Source organism: Ictidomys tridecemlineatus, chromosome 5 (genome assembly GCF_052094955.1).
Source record: "Ictidomys tridecemlineatus isolate mIctTri1 chromosome 5, mIctTri1.hap1, whole genome shotgun sequence".
NCBI lineage: Eukaryota > Metazoa > Chordata > Mammalia > Rodentia > Sciuridae > Ictidomys > Ictidomys tridecemlineatus.
This window is the reverse complement of record NC_135481.1, coordinates 55,648,660-55,663,537: the sequence shown is the minus strand read 5'-3', so window position 1 is coordinate 55,663,537 and position 14,878 is coordinate 55,648,660. Positions and strand designations below refer to the sequence as shown.

At 33.9% G+C, this 14,878-nt stretch overlaps 1 protein-coding gene across 5 annotated transcripts in view; it reads right to left on the bottom strand.

Annotated features, from left to right (window-relative positions):
* The window catches only part of Pcnx4 (pecanex 4), a 46,848-nt gene that overhangs the window by 13,562 nt on the left and 18,408 nt on the right, over positions 1-14,878 (bottom strand). For 4 of the 5 annotated variants that reach the window (XM_078050001.1, XM_005322756.5, XM_021724770.3 and 1 more), the window contains 3 exons: positions 10,640-11,679; positions 10,074-10,260; positions 2,067-3,593 (listed from right to left, as the gene is read on the bottom strand). In XM_078050001.1, coding sequence (XP_077906127.1) covers positions 3,342-3,593; positions 10,074-10,260; positions 10,640-11,679 — 1,479 coding nt within the window. In that variant the 3' untranslated portion in view covers positions 2,067-3,341. Of the gene's footprint in view, positions 1-2,066; positions 3,594-10,073; positions 10,261-10,639; positions 11,680-14,878 lie in introns of those variants that run through there. The other variant, XM_078050002.1, reaches the window with a different exon arrangement.

The following is a 14,878-nucleotide window of genomic DNA, read 5'->3' as shown; positions in this document are numbered from 1 at the left end:
CTTAGGCATTGTTATGGTTTGGATGTGAGGTGTCCCCAAAAGGCTCATGCATAAGAATGTAAGATTTAGGCGAGTAATGATTGGGTTGTGAGAGCGTTAACCCAATCAGTGAATTAATCCCCCAACAGGGAATAACTGAGTGGTAACTGAAGGCAGGTAGGGTGTGGCTGAAGGAGGTGGGTTATTTGGGGCGTGGCTTTGGGGTGTATCTTTTTGGAGTCTGCTTCCTGATCCTCATGTGAACTACATCCCTCTGCCATACTCTTCTGCCATGATGCTCTGCCTCACCTTGAGCTTTGAGGAATGGAGCCAGCCATCTATAAACTGAGACCTCTGAAACTGTGAGACCCCAAATAAATTTTTCCTTCACTAATTGTTCTTTTCAGGTCTTTTAGTCATAGCAGTCAAAGAGCTGAGTAAAACAGCCATATAAGCTTAAAATCTAGGATCACAGAAATCTAACCAAAGAATAAACACCTATTTAACAGAATGTCTTTGTCCATTTGTGCTTCTATAACATACTATATTCTACATAATTTATAAACATGACAAAAATTTGTTTCTCACAGTTCTGGAGGCTGGGAAATCTGAGATCATTACCAATAGAACTATTCTCTATCTAGAAAGGACTGATATCTACATCCAAGATGGTACCTAGTTGCTGTGTCCTGCAGAGGGGAGGGACACCATTTCCTTATGTGGTGAAGGGTAGAAAGGCAAGAGGAACAGGTCCTTTCATCAAGGCTTTTTATTTGGATGCCTATTCACTTTCATGATTCCCTTATCTAAAGTCCTGCTCTTACTACTTGCTTTGGGGATTAACTTTCAACATGAAAGTTGAGTAGAACAAAAATATCCAAAGCATAGTAACATAACTGTATGGAATATTTCAAACAAAAGAGAGTGCTGGGTAATGAGCAGATATAAAGAAGTATTTTGAATGATCCTACCTCCAAGATGCTTATACTCTTCAGAAGCATGAAGAGATACAAATAACTGGTTTGAAGCAGTAAGTAGGATTCACAGCTATGATTTATTCAACATCTGTAATATGCCTCTTGCTATACTGAGGTGCTTAGTGTCCTCCTAGTGGTCATAAGGTAGGAGATATTATCTACTTTTATAGATGATAGAGCTGCACAAATCAAATAGGTAGAACTTTCCAATGTTATTAAGGTAGTAAGGGCTAAGTTCAGGATTAAACTCAGCTCAAGAAGACTCTACTAGCAACTGATAGGGTGTTCAGGAAGGAAAACAACCCAAATGTTGAGCCAGGCCTCTAAATATCATTCTGCCTTGGCTCTTGGATGCAATTCACTGTCTCTTGGTTCTCTAATGACTTCAACTGCTTTTTTTCCCCCCTAGCTTTTCTAGTTCTCCATGAAGTGACTGGTATGATTTAATCTAGGCACTATTACTACTTACAAGTATGAAAGTGGGTTCTAGAGAAAATTCAGTAAGAGCAGTTTTAATATATCAGGTGGAAATATCAAATATTAGATATATAGGTCCAGTGTAAGAAGAAAGGTTGAGATATATATATATTTGAATATCATCATTTTGTTGGTAATATTTTAAGTCTTGGGAGTAAATGAAATTGGTGAATACAGAACAACAGAAAATCTAGAACCAATTGTTGAAAAATTCCAAAATTTAGAGTTCTGGTAGAAGAGGTAATTGAGAGGAATAGTCAGGAAGCCGGGAGGAAAACAAATGTTTCACAAAAGCCCAGAAGAAAACACAAAAGGTGATTCAGGAATGAGTGTTCAAATATACCAAATGCTACTCAGAGGATATAAGATAAGACAAAGAGGCCTGCTGATTTGAAAATATGTAGGTCAATAATGACCTCAATAATAACTTTTTAAACTTTGAGTGAGTAGTAGAGATAGTCTCCAGTTTGGAGCAGATAGAAAAATGAATGAGGAACCTTCAGTCATGAATGAGGAGAAGCAAAGTCAAGGGAAGACATGGCTTGGCATCACTATAATAATAAAAATCTTTAAACAAATTAAAGTTCCTATTATGGGAGGTGGTCAAATAAATCAACAGAATGTCATGCAGCATTAAAACTGATCATCATAATTAATTTTTAATGACAAGAAATTTTCCTTAAAAAATAATATATAAATTGTACAGCCAGTAAATCTCAATCATGTAAATCATAAACCCAAACTTGAACTCGGGTGTAATACAAAACCACAAATCTAACTGAAAGTTAGTTCAAAAGTTATCCTTTAATCTTAAGAGTAAACTGGTCTACACAGTAAATAAATGGACTGATAATAACAATAATGAAACTCCAACAGGTACATTTAAAATAATTTTAATTATTTCTAAAAAGAATACATCACTACATTACCAATCTAGCAGGTTCCTATAGATCTAGTTGGAAATTAAATAAGAAGTAGAGGAAATTCATTGTCTCAACTGATGCAGATTTCATTGTTCATCCCTTTTATAAGTATTTGTAAAATGTTCCTAAGTAGCAAGAGGATAAAAATAAAATTCTGATCACATTATGAAAAAATTTTCTCCATCTTCTAACTTTAGTTAATATACCTTAAGACATTAATAATTGTTAGTCCTTTTGGGGAGGTCTTTTTTTTTTGAATCAAGAAATTCATTTGAAAATAAATGCATAAGGAATCAGATCAATGAGCAGGTACACTCAGATTACCCTCAAATTGCTCTTCCTGTACATTCACACAATGCATGGGATGAGCACTATTTCTTTCACATATGTTAAAAAAAGGTATTTGGAAAAGAGGGAAAAGATTTTATTGGAAAGATTTTATTAAAAGTTGTTAAGATTTCTGAGTTGAGGTACATGACAAAAATACATCATTATGAAATCATGAAATGTTGAAACAGTACAACATTTAAAAATACTATAAAAATTATATTTTAAATAAATATAGGTATACATTAAGTTAACCCTTAAATGGATTTAAAAACACTGGTATGTATATTTTTTATGTATGTAAAAATTACATAACTGTTGACTTTTTTTAAGGCCAGTCACCTATCAAACACTTAAGAAAGCAATACAAATTTAATTTCTAATTATATAAAAATGTTTTATTGTATTTATCAAAGCCTACCAAAATCCATAGGGCACAAATATTGGCCAATTTCTAACTTTATGTTAGACATAAAGATGCTGTTGTTGATGTTTTTCTAAACAATTAGATGATTAAAGGAATTCATTCTATGAAGCTTAACTTTTTAAAGGCATCCTTGGGGCAGGAAAAAGTCCACTAAAGTTACAAGAAGTTTACATTGTTACTTTTCTAGTAACACATCCATTGATGATATCACATTTATAAGTCAAATGGGCTCTAAAACAAACGTATACAGACAGGTTTTGAAGAATAAATTGGATATCCTAGAGGAGGATCAGCCGCTTGAACTGTAAGGTTTCTTAGGAGTAGAGGATGTGCTTGTATACTATAACGCTCCTCATCATCGTTTGTGGCATAAAGCAATTCCCATGAAAGATTGGCCCACTGACCTCTAACAGCTTCTGCATTTAACTTCCCAACTTGTATCAACAATTCTTGAAGAGTAAGTACTCTCCCAGTATAAACTCCCTTTAAAATATAAAAGGGGAGGGAAAAGTGAAAAAGAAAAGAAACAGAGATTACATTCAGGACTTTTATATTTTACTTACAAAATTAGAGAAAATCTTGTTGCAGTTAGGCAAACTTTCTCCCAAGATTAAAAACAAACGGGTGTTTTAAAATGTACACACACAATTTGTTTATATTTAGAGTTAAGAATCACTTGTATTTTCTTTCTTAGCTCTTTAAGTAAGTATGAGAAGAAAATTTTCCTGATAGCTATTTCATTTAATCTCCAGAACAGCAAAATTTCAGCTACTTTTCTTTTCTTTTCTTTTCTGGTTTCAGGCCACATAACTTCAATAATACATACATCACATATACTCATCAGTGGGCAATAATGCAATAGGCTCCACATTAAAAACAGCTTCATTGAGATATAATTTATATTCTATATGATTTACTCATTTAACAACTATAATTCAATGGTTTTTAGTATGTTCACATATATGTGCAACAATCACCAGTTAACTTTAGAACAAAATGGAATCTCATATTGTTTAGCTCTTACTTTCTTGTCTCTTCATACCCCTTTGCCTTAAGCAATCATAATGTAATGAGTCACTGAAATATGTGACTTTTCATAACTTGCTTTTCACACTTAGCATATTTTTGAGATTCATGTATGTTGTAGCATAAATTAGGACTTAATTCCTTTACATGCTGAGTACTATTTAATTATATGATTGTACCTTTTAGCAACTATAAATAATGCTGCTGTACATCTGTGTACAAGTTCTTAGGTTGATCTGTTTTTGTTTTTCTTAGGTATAAATTTAGGATTGCTAGTTCATACAGTAACTCTGCATAACCATTTGAGAAACTGCCAGTGTATTTTTCAAAGCAACTGTACCATTTTATATTCCAACAGCAATGTATGAAGTTTCCGATTTCTTCACAGTTCCTTGTCAGTAGTTGTTATTATCTTTTTGTTTCAGCCATCCTAGTATATGTGAAGTGAGGTTTTATTGTAGTTTTAATTTGCATTTCCCTGATGACTAATGATGTAAATGCGGTAGACCATTTTTTCATGTGTTTATTGGCTATGGCCATTTCTTTAAAGAAACGTTGCATAGTAACAAGTCCTTTTTCAGATATGTGTAATTATTTTTCCCATTCTGGGTTATCTTTTCACTTACTTGACGATGTCCATTGAAGCCTTATCTATTTTTATTTCTCATGCTTTCAATGTCACATCTAAGAATTCACTGTCAAGTTTGAGGTCGTGAAAATTTACTCCTGTTTTCTCCTAAGATATATATGGTTTTAGCTCTACCACTTAGTTCTTTGATGTATTTTTTTTATATGGTGTATAAATTAAGATCTGGAGTGGGTTGAACAGCACCTTCAAAGAAAATATATTCCAGTCCTAGCCCACAGTACCCATGAATGTGAATTTATTTGCAATGGGTACTTTGCAGATATAATTTAAGGATCTTGGGATGAGAGCATCCTGCATTTAGGTGGGACCTTAAGTCAGTCAATGACTGATGTCCTTATTAAAGAAGTAGAAGAATTGCCACAAGATGTAGGGAAGGAGGCCATGCAAAGATGGAGACAGATGGATGTTATACTAACACAAGCCAAACAAAGCTAGGAACCACCAGAAGGAAGAGGTAAGGAAGGATCTCCTCTAGAGCCTTCAGAGGAAGCATGGCTACTGACACCTTGGTTTCAGACTTCTAGTTCAGAACTGTGAGAGACTAAGTTTGTTTTTCAGTCAGTCTCCAGTAATAATTTGTTCTAGCAGTCCTGAGAAACTAGTATTAACAACCCAATGCCACTCTTTTTAATGTGGCTAATTATCCCAGCACCAAGATGACCCCCCTTTTCCATTGAATGGAACATGACAATTTTTTTATTTATTTAGATTTTTAATTTCCTTTTCCAACAATGTTTTATAATTTTCAGGGTATAAATCTTACCCATTAAATTTCTTTCTAAGGTGTACAACCAGAGATATAAAAAATTGTGCTCTACATGTCTAATATTAATTGTAATAAATTCCGCTGTCATATATAACAAATTAAAAAAAGGAAAGTTTATTATCAAATTTGGTATGGATCTAGGGTTAAAATTAGAAAATTAAGATCAAGATTAGGGTTTACCAGTGTTCATAAGAATATACATTTGAAAATATGCATGAAAACATATAAATATACATGATATGACAGAGACTAATAAATTGTTAGTTCTATAAATATATATTTTGTATACACTGGGATGCATGAATGAATCATTCATATGATATATTGTGATATGCATGCAAATTTAACATTGAAAAACTCACTTCTAACATTATACTTAATGGTTAAAAAAAAAAAAAAAAAAAAGATGCTTCCCTTCTAAGATCAGGAAACAAGGATGTCCACTCTTGCAGTTTTTTGTTAAACCTTGTATTAAGGGTTCTAGCCAGATGTTATAGACAATCTTTACGTCCCCATCCTCCAAATTCGTATGTTGAATACTCAAGTTATATTCCTAACTCAAGTGATTTTATTATGAAAGATTATTGGATTTTGCTAAAATGATTTTTCTGTGTCTACACAGAAATTATGATTATGTGGTTTTTGTTTTTTATTCTGTGTAGTATATTATGTTAATAGTTTTTTCTTAATATTAAATCAATCTTGTAACCTAGTTGATCATGGTATATAATTCTTTTATAGGATACTGGATTCAGTTTGCTAGTATTTTGTTGGTAATTTCTGCACCCATAGTGATGAGAGATTAGAGATGTGTAGTCTTTTTTCCTTATAATATCTTTGTCTAGTTTTTTTAATCAGGGTAATAGTAGCTTCATAGAATGAGTGGGAAAAATGCTCCCCTCCCTTGTTTTGGAGGCAACTGTGAAGAACTGGGTATTAATAATCATTTAAATGCTTGGTAGAATTAGACAATGAAGTCTTTTTGGGCCTTAGCTTCTTTCTGTGATTAGTTTTGATTAATTCAATCTCTTATTTATTTCCTCTTAATTTTTAGTAGTTTGTGTGAATTTTTTTCACTTCATCTAAGATATATAATTTAATGGCAATAATAAGTCAGTCATTTTTATATCTACTAGGTTAGTACTAATGTCCCCTCTTTTATTTCTTATTCTAGGAATGTCTATCTCTTTTGTTTTTTTGGCCAAAGTAGCTAAAGATTTTTCAGTTTTGCTGATCTCTTTTAAGAATCGGTTGTTGGTTGCACTGAAATGTTTATATGTTTTTCTCTTCTCTATTTCATACCTAGTCCTCTAATCTTTATTTTTTTCTTCTGTTTGCTTTTAATTTGCTCTTTTTTCCCTCCAGTATGTTATAGGAGGTTGGGTTAATTTGAGATGCTGCTTCTTTTTTTCCTGAAGTTCTGGCATGTGTGACTTCATTTTCATTCATCTCAATATATTTTCTAATTGCTCTTTGGATTTCTTCTTTGATGCAGAGGTGACTTAGGAGTGTGTTAATTTCTAAATATCTGTGCACTTTCTAAATTTCTTTTACTGATTTCTAATTTCATTTTATTGTGCTCAGAAGACATCTTTGGATTATAACAATCCTTTTAAATTTATTGAGCAGTTTTACATCCTAGTGTATGATTTATCCTGGACAATGTTCTACGTGCACTTGAAAAGAATACATATTCTGTTGTTGGGTGGAGTGCTCTATAGGTCTGTTAGGTATCACTGACTTACAGTGTTGTTCAAATCTTCTATTTCTTTATCTAATTCTATTCATGGTTAAAAGTTGGGTATTAAAATCTCTAAATATTATTGTTGATGCCTATTTCTCCATTTCTGTCAGATTTTCTTCATGTATTATACTGCTCTGTTGTTAGCTGCATATATGTTCATAATTGTTATCTTTCTGGCATAATGTTTTTAATAAATTTGGCAAGTGTTCAGCCATTATTTCTTTGGATAATTTCTTTTCCTTCTTTTGGTACGTTATGTGCATTTTGGTGCAACTTATGATGTTCCACATTTCTCTGAAGTTATCTTCCTTTTTAACATTCTTTGGATAGTACAACTATCAACCTAAAATCTTTAAGTTCATTAATTCTTTCTTCTGCCTGTTCGTATCTACCAGTGAGCCCTCTCTAGTAAATTTTTCTTTTCCTTTTTTAAAATTTTCTGTATCTACTGACATGCTGCATTTAATTTATAATTTTTTGTTGAAAACTGAATGGCTTAGATAACACTGTGGAAACTCTGTATGGTTCAAATATGAGATGTCTCCCCAAAACTCGTGTGTGAGATAATGTAAGAAAATTTAGAGGTGAAATGATGGGGTTATGGGAGTATGTTAACATCCTCCACAACAGGAATTAACTGCATGGTAACTAGTCAGGGAGGGCGTAGCTGGAGAAGGTGGGTCCCCAGGAGCATGTCTTTGGGATTTATATTTTGTCCTTATTGAGCAGAGTTCTCTCTCTGCTTCCTAGAGCCATGTCCCCAGCTGCTTTCCTCCATTGCACCCTTCCACCATGATATTCTGCCTTACCTCAGGCACTGAGGAATGGAGTCAGCCATCTGTGGACTGAGACCCATGAAATTGTGAGGCCTGAAATAAACGTTTTTCCTATGACTGTTCTTGTCAGGTCTTTAAGTCACAATGGCGAAAAGCTGACTTGAGTAACTGATACTCCTTACTCCCTACCCCAGAACTTGCTATTTTTATGTACTATTTTGTTTAATGAATGGCTATATTACTTTTGTGAGTAAATTCCTTCCCATCCCTTACTAACCCTACCATTTAACATCTCAGATATTGCTCCTCTGGAATGGCAATGGTTTGGGGAGAGCTATCTTCATTAAATAGTTATACATAGCTGTTAAACTCCACTGATTGCCAGGTAGTTACTCTGTTTGCAACAACAACCTGGGACATAACTTGCTCTGATCCATTAAATTTGGGTTCCTACAAAGGAAAAGTTTTTGATATCAGTGTCTGACATTTGTTCTGATCCCAGGAGTGCTCTTCTTTACTTCTTTCCCTAGTTAATCTAATAATCTAGCCAGTTTACAGTTTAGCTTTTATCTCTAATGAATATACCTTGTAATTGTTACAACCTCCATTGCTTTGGAGTACATATTAGGTTTTAATGTGTTCACACTTGCAAACGAATCAGTTCTTTCAGGATGAATTTCAGAGTTCTAGGCTTTAATGATTTGTTTCTCCCCGAGGGGAAAAAAAAATCTGTGGGGGAAGCAGAGTTCTGGACAAGAAGTGGAACAGTAACATGGTTCAGAGTGACACTTCTGCTTAAGGAGATAGACACTTGGTGGAGGGGAAACAGAAGCCCCAGTCTTTCCAGTTTTTTTTTTTTTTAGTGAAGAACCTCTATCTTATGAGGAGGCAATGATCATCAGGGATCCAACATTATCAGTGATAACATGACAAAGCTTCCTTTCCACAACTGGAGTTGGCCAGAAAGTAATTCTTACCTCAACTATAAATACATAGAGTCTGACCTCAGCAACAGATGGCTGGAGGAAACAGGATGAGAAATATTAAACTCCTGATTTTCCTGAGAAAACAATCCTCCAAGTGGGAGCAGAGGGGAGAGAGGGCCCTGTGTTCTTGGTTGTACCAGTTTAAATACAGTTTCTGTATTGCTAAGAGGGAAGGCAGTCGCTGTTCAAATACTGGTATCTCACAGTTCTTACTGAGTTTTAGTATTGTTTTCTGAATTGGTGTTCTTTTATTTGCTTTATGCCCTTAGAATTATTTCTCAGGCTTCAAATGAATTTTTTAAATAAAGCTTATTATTCATCAGTTTTACTGGGAAGAGAACTTAGAGAGTTCCTCACATGCTAAGGCAGGCTTGGAACCTACAATAGGTTCATAATAATGAATCTTTCTTTTTTTTTAAAATATTTATTTTTCAGTTTTTGGTGGACACAACATCTTTATTTATTTTTATGTGGTGCTGAGAATCGAACCCAGCGCCCCGCACATGCCAGACGAGCACGTTACCACTTGAGCCACATCCCCAGCCCAATACTGAATCTTTCGTATTGTGCACAATCAATGACATTTTAAATGCAGTACAGATATTAAATCTTTAAAAAAAATCCCTATTTCGAGTATTTCTAAATTCTCATAGGTTAGATTTGCTTCAAATAAAGTATATATATCAGCAAAAGAAATAATTTTCCATTTATAAATTAATTTCTCTTCTAGGAGTCAAAACCAAAATGATAATTCTTACTCTTGAACTGGGTATAGGAATCTGATCTATTTTGTCAAATATGCTATACTTACTTATACTTGCTATCTCATATGTTCACTACACATTTTTATTTGTCTCTGAAACAGCTATTCTAAGGTTGGACTATTGTGATCATTAAGTCACAATTAAAAATGTCTTGAAACTATGATTTTTGTGTGCATGTATACATCAAAAGGCTAGAATACAATTATTAGTGTGAATATTTCATAACTGATTTAAGAACATTTTTAACCTTACCATATTAGGATCATATCCCAGAGCAAACAAGCATGGCTTTTCTTGTAAAATTGATTCCTTCCATTTTTCATCTGATATTAAACCAATGTACCAGTCACTTTCATATTCATGAAGGCAGCTGGCCAGCTCTTTAAAGTCTTCTATTGAGCCTAAACTTGCTTTATCAACCATTAGTTTCAGAGTATACCTAAAAAGAAGGGAGAATCAAACAGTTTTAGAATATTTTAAAATGAACCATAGAGAAAATGGATTTGTTCAATCAATATTTTTAAGACTCTGAACTGAAATTATCTATATTTCAGACAAAAAATTAAAGGAGAAATGATGCAGTTAAGGTGAAGAAATCCAATAAGTCATTTGAAAACTAGGTCCTTCACATTAAAAAAAGCAAAGGAAGTAGAAATTAAAGTGTATTGTCAATATGATCACAATGCATACTAAGCATTTTTTTTCATTTTTAAGAAATTGGCTTTAAGAAACATTAAAAATCAAGTAGTCTTCTAGGTGATTACAAACAAAATACCATTTTTCAGACAATGTCACACATTATAATCAAAATGAGTTACCTGAATGCTTTCAAAGTAAGTTGTAACAGTTCTGGTTTTTCTGTGAGCCAATCCAAGGCACCAGACCAGGGTAAAACACCATTGAAAACTCTTAATATATGACCAGGACTAGGAGTCACATTGTCTATTCCAATTAAACCAAAATAACAAGTCATTACTGTATGAACATAAAAGTCTTTTAAAACTTTATCCTTTGCAATTTCTTCCAGTAGAGTTGAGGCCTTTTCTTCTGAATAGAAACATTCCAACTGCCTTAAAACAAATTGGTACCAGTCTTCTGGAAATAATGAACTCAGCTCTTTCATTATGGCTTTAGGCATACAGTTAGACCTCCATTCTTCAGGTAAGCTCAGTAAATGAGAATGGGAACAACTAAAGTCCATAAGAGGGACATATGCCTTGTCTTCTTGTTTTCCTTTGTCAACAGCAGGGTATCCCAACATAACGGCTTTGTAAAGACTGTTTTCAGGAACTGTACCTGTAGAATGATCACCAACCCTCTGTGAGTCTACTGATCCTGGAATAGGCAAATTTGTTCCTGGAAAATCTTTCAACTGCTTTTTTCCCTCTTTTCCTTTTTTGATAGTTGGCTCATCATCAAAAATATTATCATCAGACCAGTCATCAAAAGTTTTGGAATCTAAACTATCTGTGTCTTCTGGGGACTTTGAACGTGGGGAAGTATTCGAAGCTGGCAGGATCACTAGAGGTGTTTCCCTTTTACTTTCACTTTTATGAATATCCTCTTGCAAGGTGGGCCTTTTGGCACAGTACTGAATAAGTATCCACACAAGCACTTTAACAAGGTCACCTTTAAATTCTTTTAAGTTTTCATGGGAATCAATTATGCCAGATAGGACAATCCTGGCATCAGAATATAGTCTCACAGGCAAAACAGTACAGGGGGTCAAGACATTCCCAAAGTGTTCATTAAGGGAACATATTTTTGTGTATTCTTCTTGCTCAAAAGCACTATCAAAAACTTCATCAACTCTCTGGGCTTCAGCAGTATGACAGGATGTTTCTTGCAATTCTAACCCCTAAAGAGGAAATATAAAATACTTGAGTTTATGATCATTTATTACATAGAGAATAGCAACTAGTTTTGTAAATGCCTGTATATTCTCATCATAAAAATATGGAAAAAAGACAAAAAAGTTATTTAACTCAAGACCTATACCTTAATACAAACTGGATAGAGATAGTAAAAACAATTACACCATTATAAATTATAGAACTCCACTAGAAATTAAATAACTTTATTGAATACAAACATAATTTTAAAAGCCTATATACACTGTAAAAGGCAAGTTACACATTAAAAACTTAACTTAGAATGTTTTGTGGTGAAAAAAGTAAAACTAGAATTATAAAGTATATATAGTAGTTTTAATATGTTTTCCACCAAACTTTATGAGAGTAAGAAAATTATTATACTAATATGCCACAACTTATGTAATTGTACTCTTGTTCCAGTTTTTAAAATGACAATAGGATAGTAACAACAGATTTATTTGATTATTGTCTATCCCCTCCAAATACAAGATGAACTCATAGCTTTGTTTTGGTTACAACTATATCCCCAGTGCCTAAACCCATTCACAGTGAGTATGCAACAAATAAAGACTTGATGAATGAAAACTAAGAATATTTTCTTGGGCTGTGGCTGTGGCTCAGTGGTAGAGCACTTGCTTAGCATGTATGAGGCACTGGGTTCGATTCTCAGCACCACATATAAACAAATAAATAAATAAAGGTCCATCAATAACTAAAAAAAAAAAAAAGAATATGTTCTTACACAAATTTTAAACACATTTTGATTACTTCCTTAGAAGGAATGACTTAAAGAGGACATACCAGGTTGCTGTTTACTATTATCATTAGTATTAGTGTTAATTTATATTTTCAAAACTACCAGTGCCTTCAGAACCCATTTTCAAATCATGGCTCTACCAGGTGCTGGCACACAACCAGTACCTACCATGTTTCTTTTCCTTTTTTTTCAAAGAAAAAGAATCCTAGTACATAGGTTTTTGAAGATTAATTAAGTTTTGTAAATGTGAAAGTATAATATAAGTGTTAGAAGATGGCATAGTCTAAGTCAGACTGGTTTAAAAAACAAACAAAAAAAAAACAACTGTCACTAAAAAGTATATTTTTAAAGCACAAAGACCAAAAGAAATGATCCATTATATCAGGTAATATTAAATCATAACATTTTAAAAATAAAACAATCAAAATGTCCTTGATAATTTATATGTTTTGTAATTTCCTTATTAAAGTTGGACATGTACATTAGAACACAGGTTCTCAAATGTTAGGTGAGTCAATCATATGGAGCACTCTTAAAAGACTGTGGGGGCTACGTTTGTGGTTCAGTGGTAGAGCTCTTGCCTAGAATGTGTGAGGCACTGGGTTTGATTCTCAGCACTGCATATGAATAAATAGTAAAATAAAGGTTCATCAACAACAACAACAACAAAAAAGGACTGTTGGACTCAACCCTGAGTTTCAGATTTCGTAGGTTCAGAGTGGGGTTCAAGAATTTCCATTTCTAATGCTACTAGTTTGGGGACTACAATTGAGAACATGGGTCTGAAGGGACAGCTTTTTGCTCACCAGAAATTTTACCTAATCTGTGCTAAGACAAAAAAGTTCACTGATTTTTGGGCTGGGATTGTGGTTTAGTGGAAGAGCACTTGCCTCGCACGTGTGAAGCAACTGTGTTGGATCCTCAGCACCACATAAAAACATATAAATAAAATAAAGGTATTGTGTCCATCTACAACTAAAAGAAAAAATATGTTTTTAAAAATTTACTCATTCTCTCTTCATTTAACAAATATTTATTAAAGCCTGTTCTGTGCCAGGCACTGTTCCAGGGGCTTAGGATATATTCCTGAGTAAGAGATCCTTGACCTGCAACATTCACATTTGAGAGTAAGCGCAATCAACAATAAAACTAATAAGTAAATGCATCAGCTTTTGAGAGAATATAAGTACTATAAAAATAAAGAAAAAGTAAAGCAAGCCAAGGGTTGAGGTTGCTGGCATGGGAGTGGGAATATAATTTAAATATGAAGGTTGCTGGGTGCTGTGGCACATGCCTGTAATCCCAGCAGCTTGGGAGGCTGAGGCAGGAGGATCCCAAGTTCAAAGCCAGCCTCAGCAAAAGTGAGGTGGTAAGCGAGTGAGACCCTGTCTCTAAATAAAATACAAAATATGGCTGGGGATGTGGCTCAGTGGTTAAGTGCCCCTGAGTTCAAACCCCAGTACTCAAAAAAAAAAAAAAAAAAAAAAAGGCTGAAAGAGATTAAGATGACATTTGAGGACAGACATGGAGGTAGTGAGGGATTATTTGGAGGAAGAGACTTCTAGGCAGGAGGAAGAGCCAGTGTACTGGAGTAAAGTGAGAGAATTAAAGTAGTAGATAATGACAAACAGGGACTAGGGACTCTATTTGGGGCCATGGCTTCTATTTTGAATGGAAGAAGAGATCTACTGAGGGCTTTGAGTGGAGAAATGACATAATCTGACTTAGGTTTAAAGATCCTTTTGGCTGACTAAACTGTAGGGGGCATACACAGAAGCAAGGAGAGCAATTAAGAGGCTATTGTAATCATCTGGGAAGGGATGAAGGCAGCCAGAGTGTTGTGAAAAGTTTAAAGGTGGAGCAAACAGAACTTGTTAGAGTGAATGTGGGGTATGGAAGTGGAAAACATGATTCCATTACTTTTGGCTTGAGTAACTAGAAGGGTAAAGTTGTTACAAATGACTGCTAGGCTCTGGGACACTCTGATGTGAAGATGTCAAGGAAAAAAAGAAAGAACCATTAGAGGAGATTAACTGGGACTAACTTATGAAATAAGAGTTAGAATGAAAAAAATGAAATTGGAGATATGATAATAAGCAAATCTAATATAGTATTTTGTTCTTAAAGGAAAGAGTGAAGAAGGCTATAGCAGGTAGACACAGGTCAGGAGATGGTTTTTATTAACCTGAGAATGTTTACATCATATATGACTTAAAATTATTACTGAATCACATTTTTGAGATGATCAGTTAGATATGGATAAAAAAGGTCATGAAGCAAGTATATTTTGCTTTCATGTTCTATTCTAAAATCAACACCAGGTAGCTATCATTATGTGCTTATTAAAAGATGTCTAAAAAAATCACTAGGTGTTTTCACTGGTAATTAAAAGGACATTCTTCTTTCAATTTGAGTTACTGTTTGAT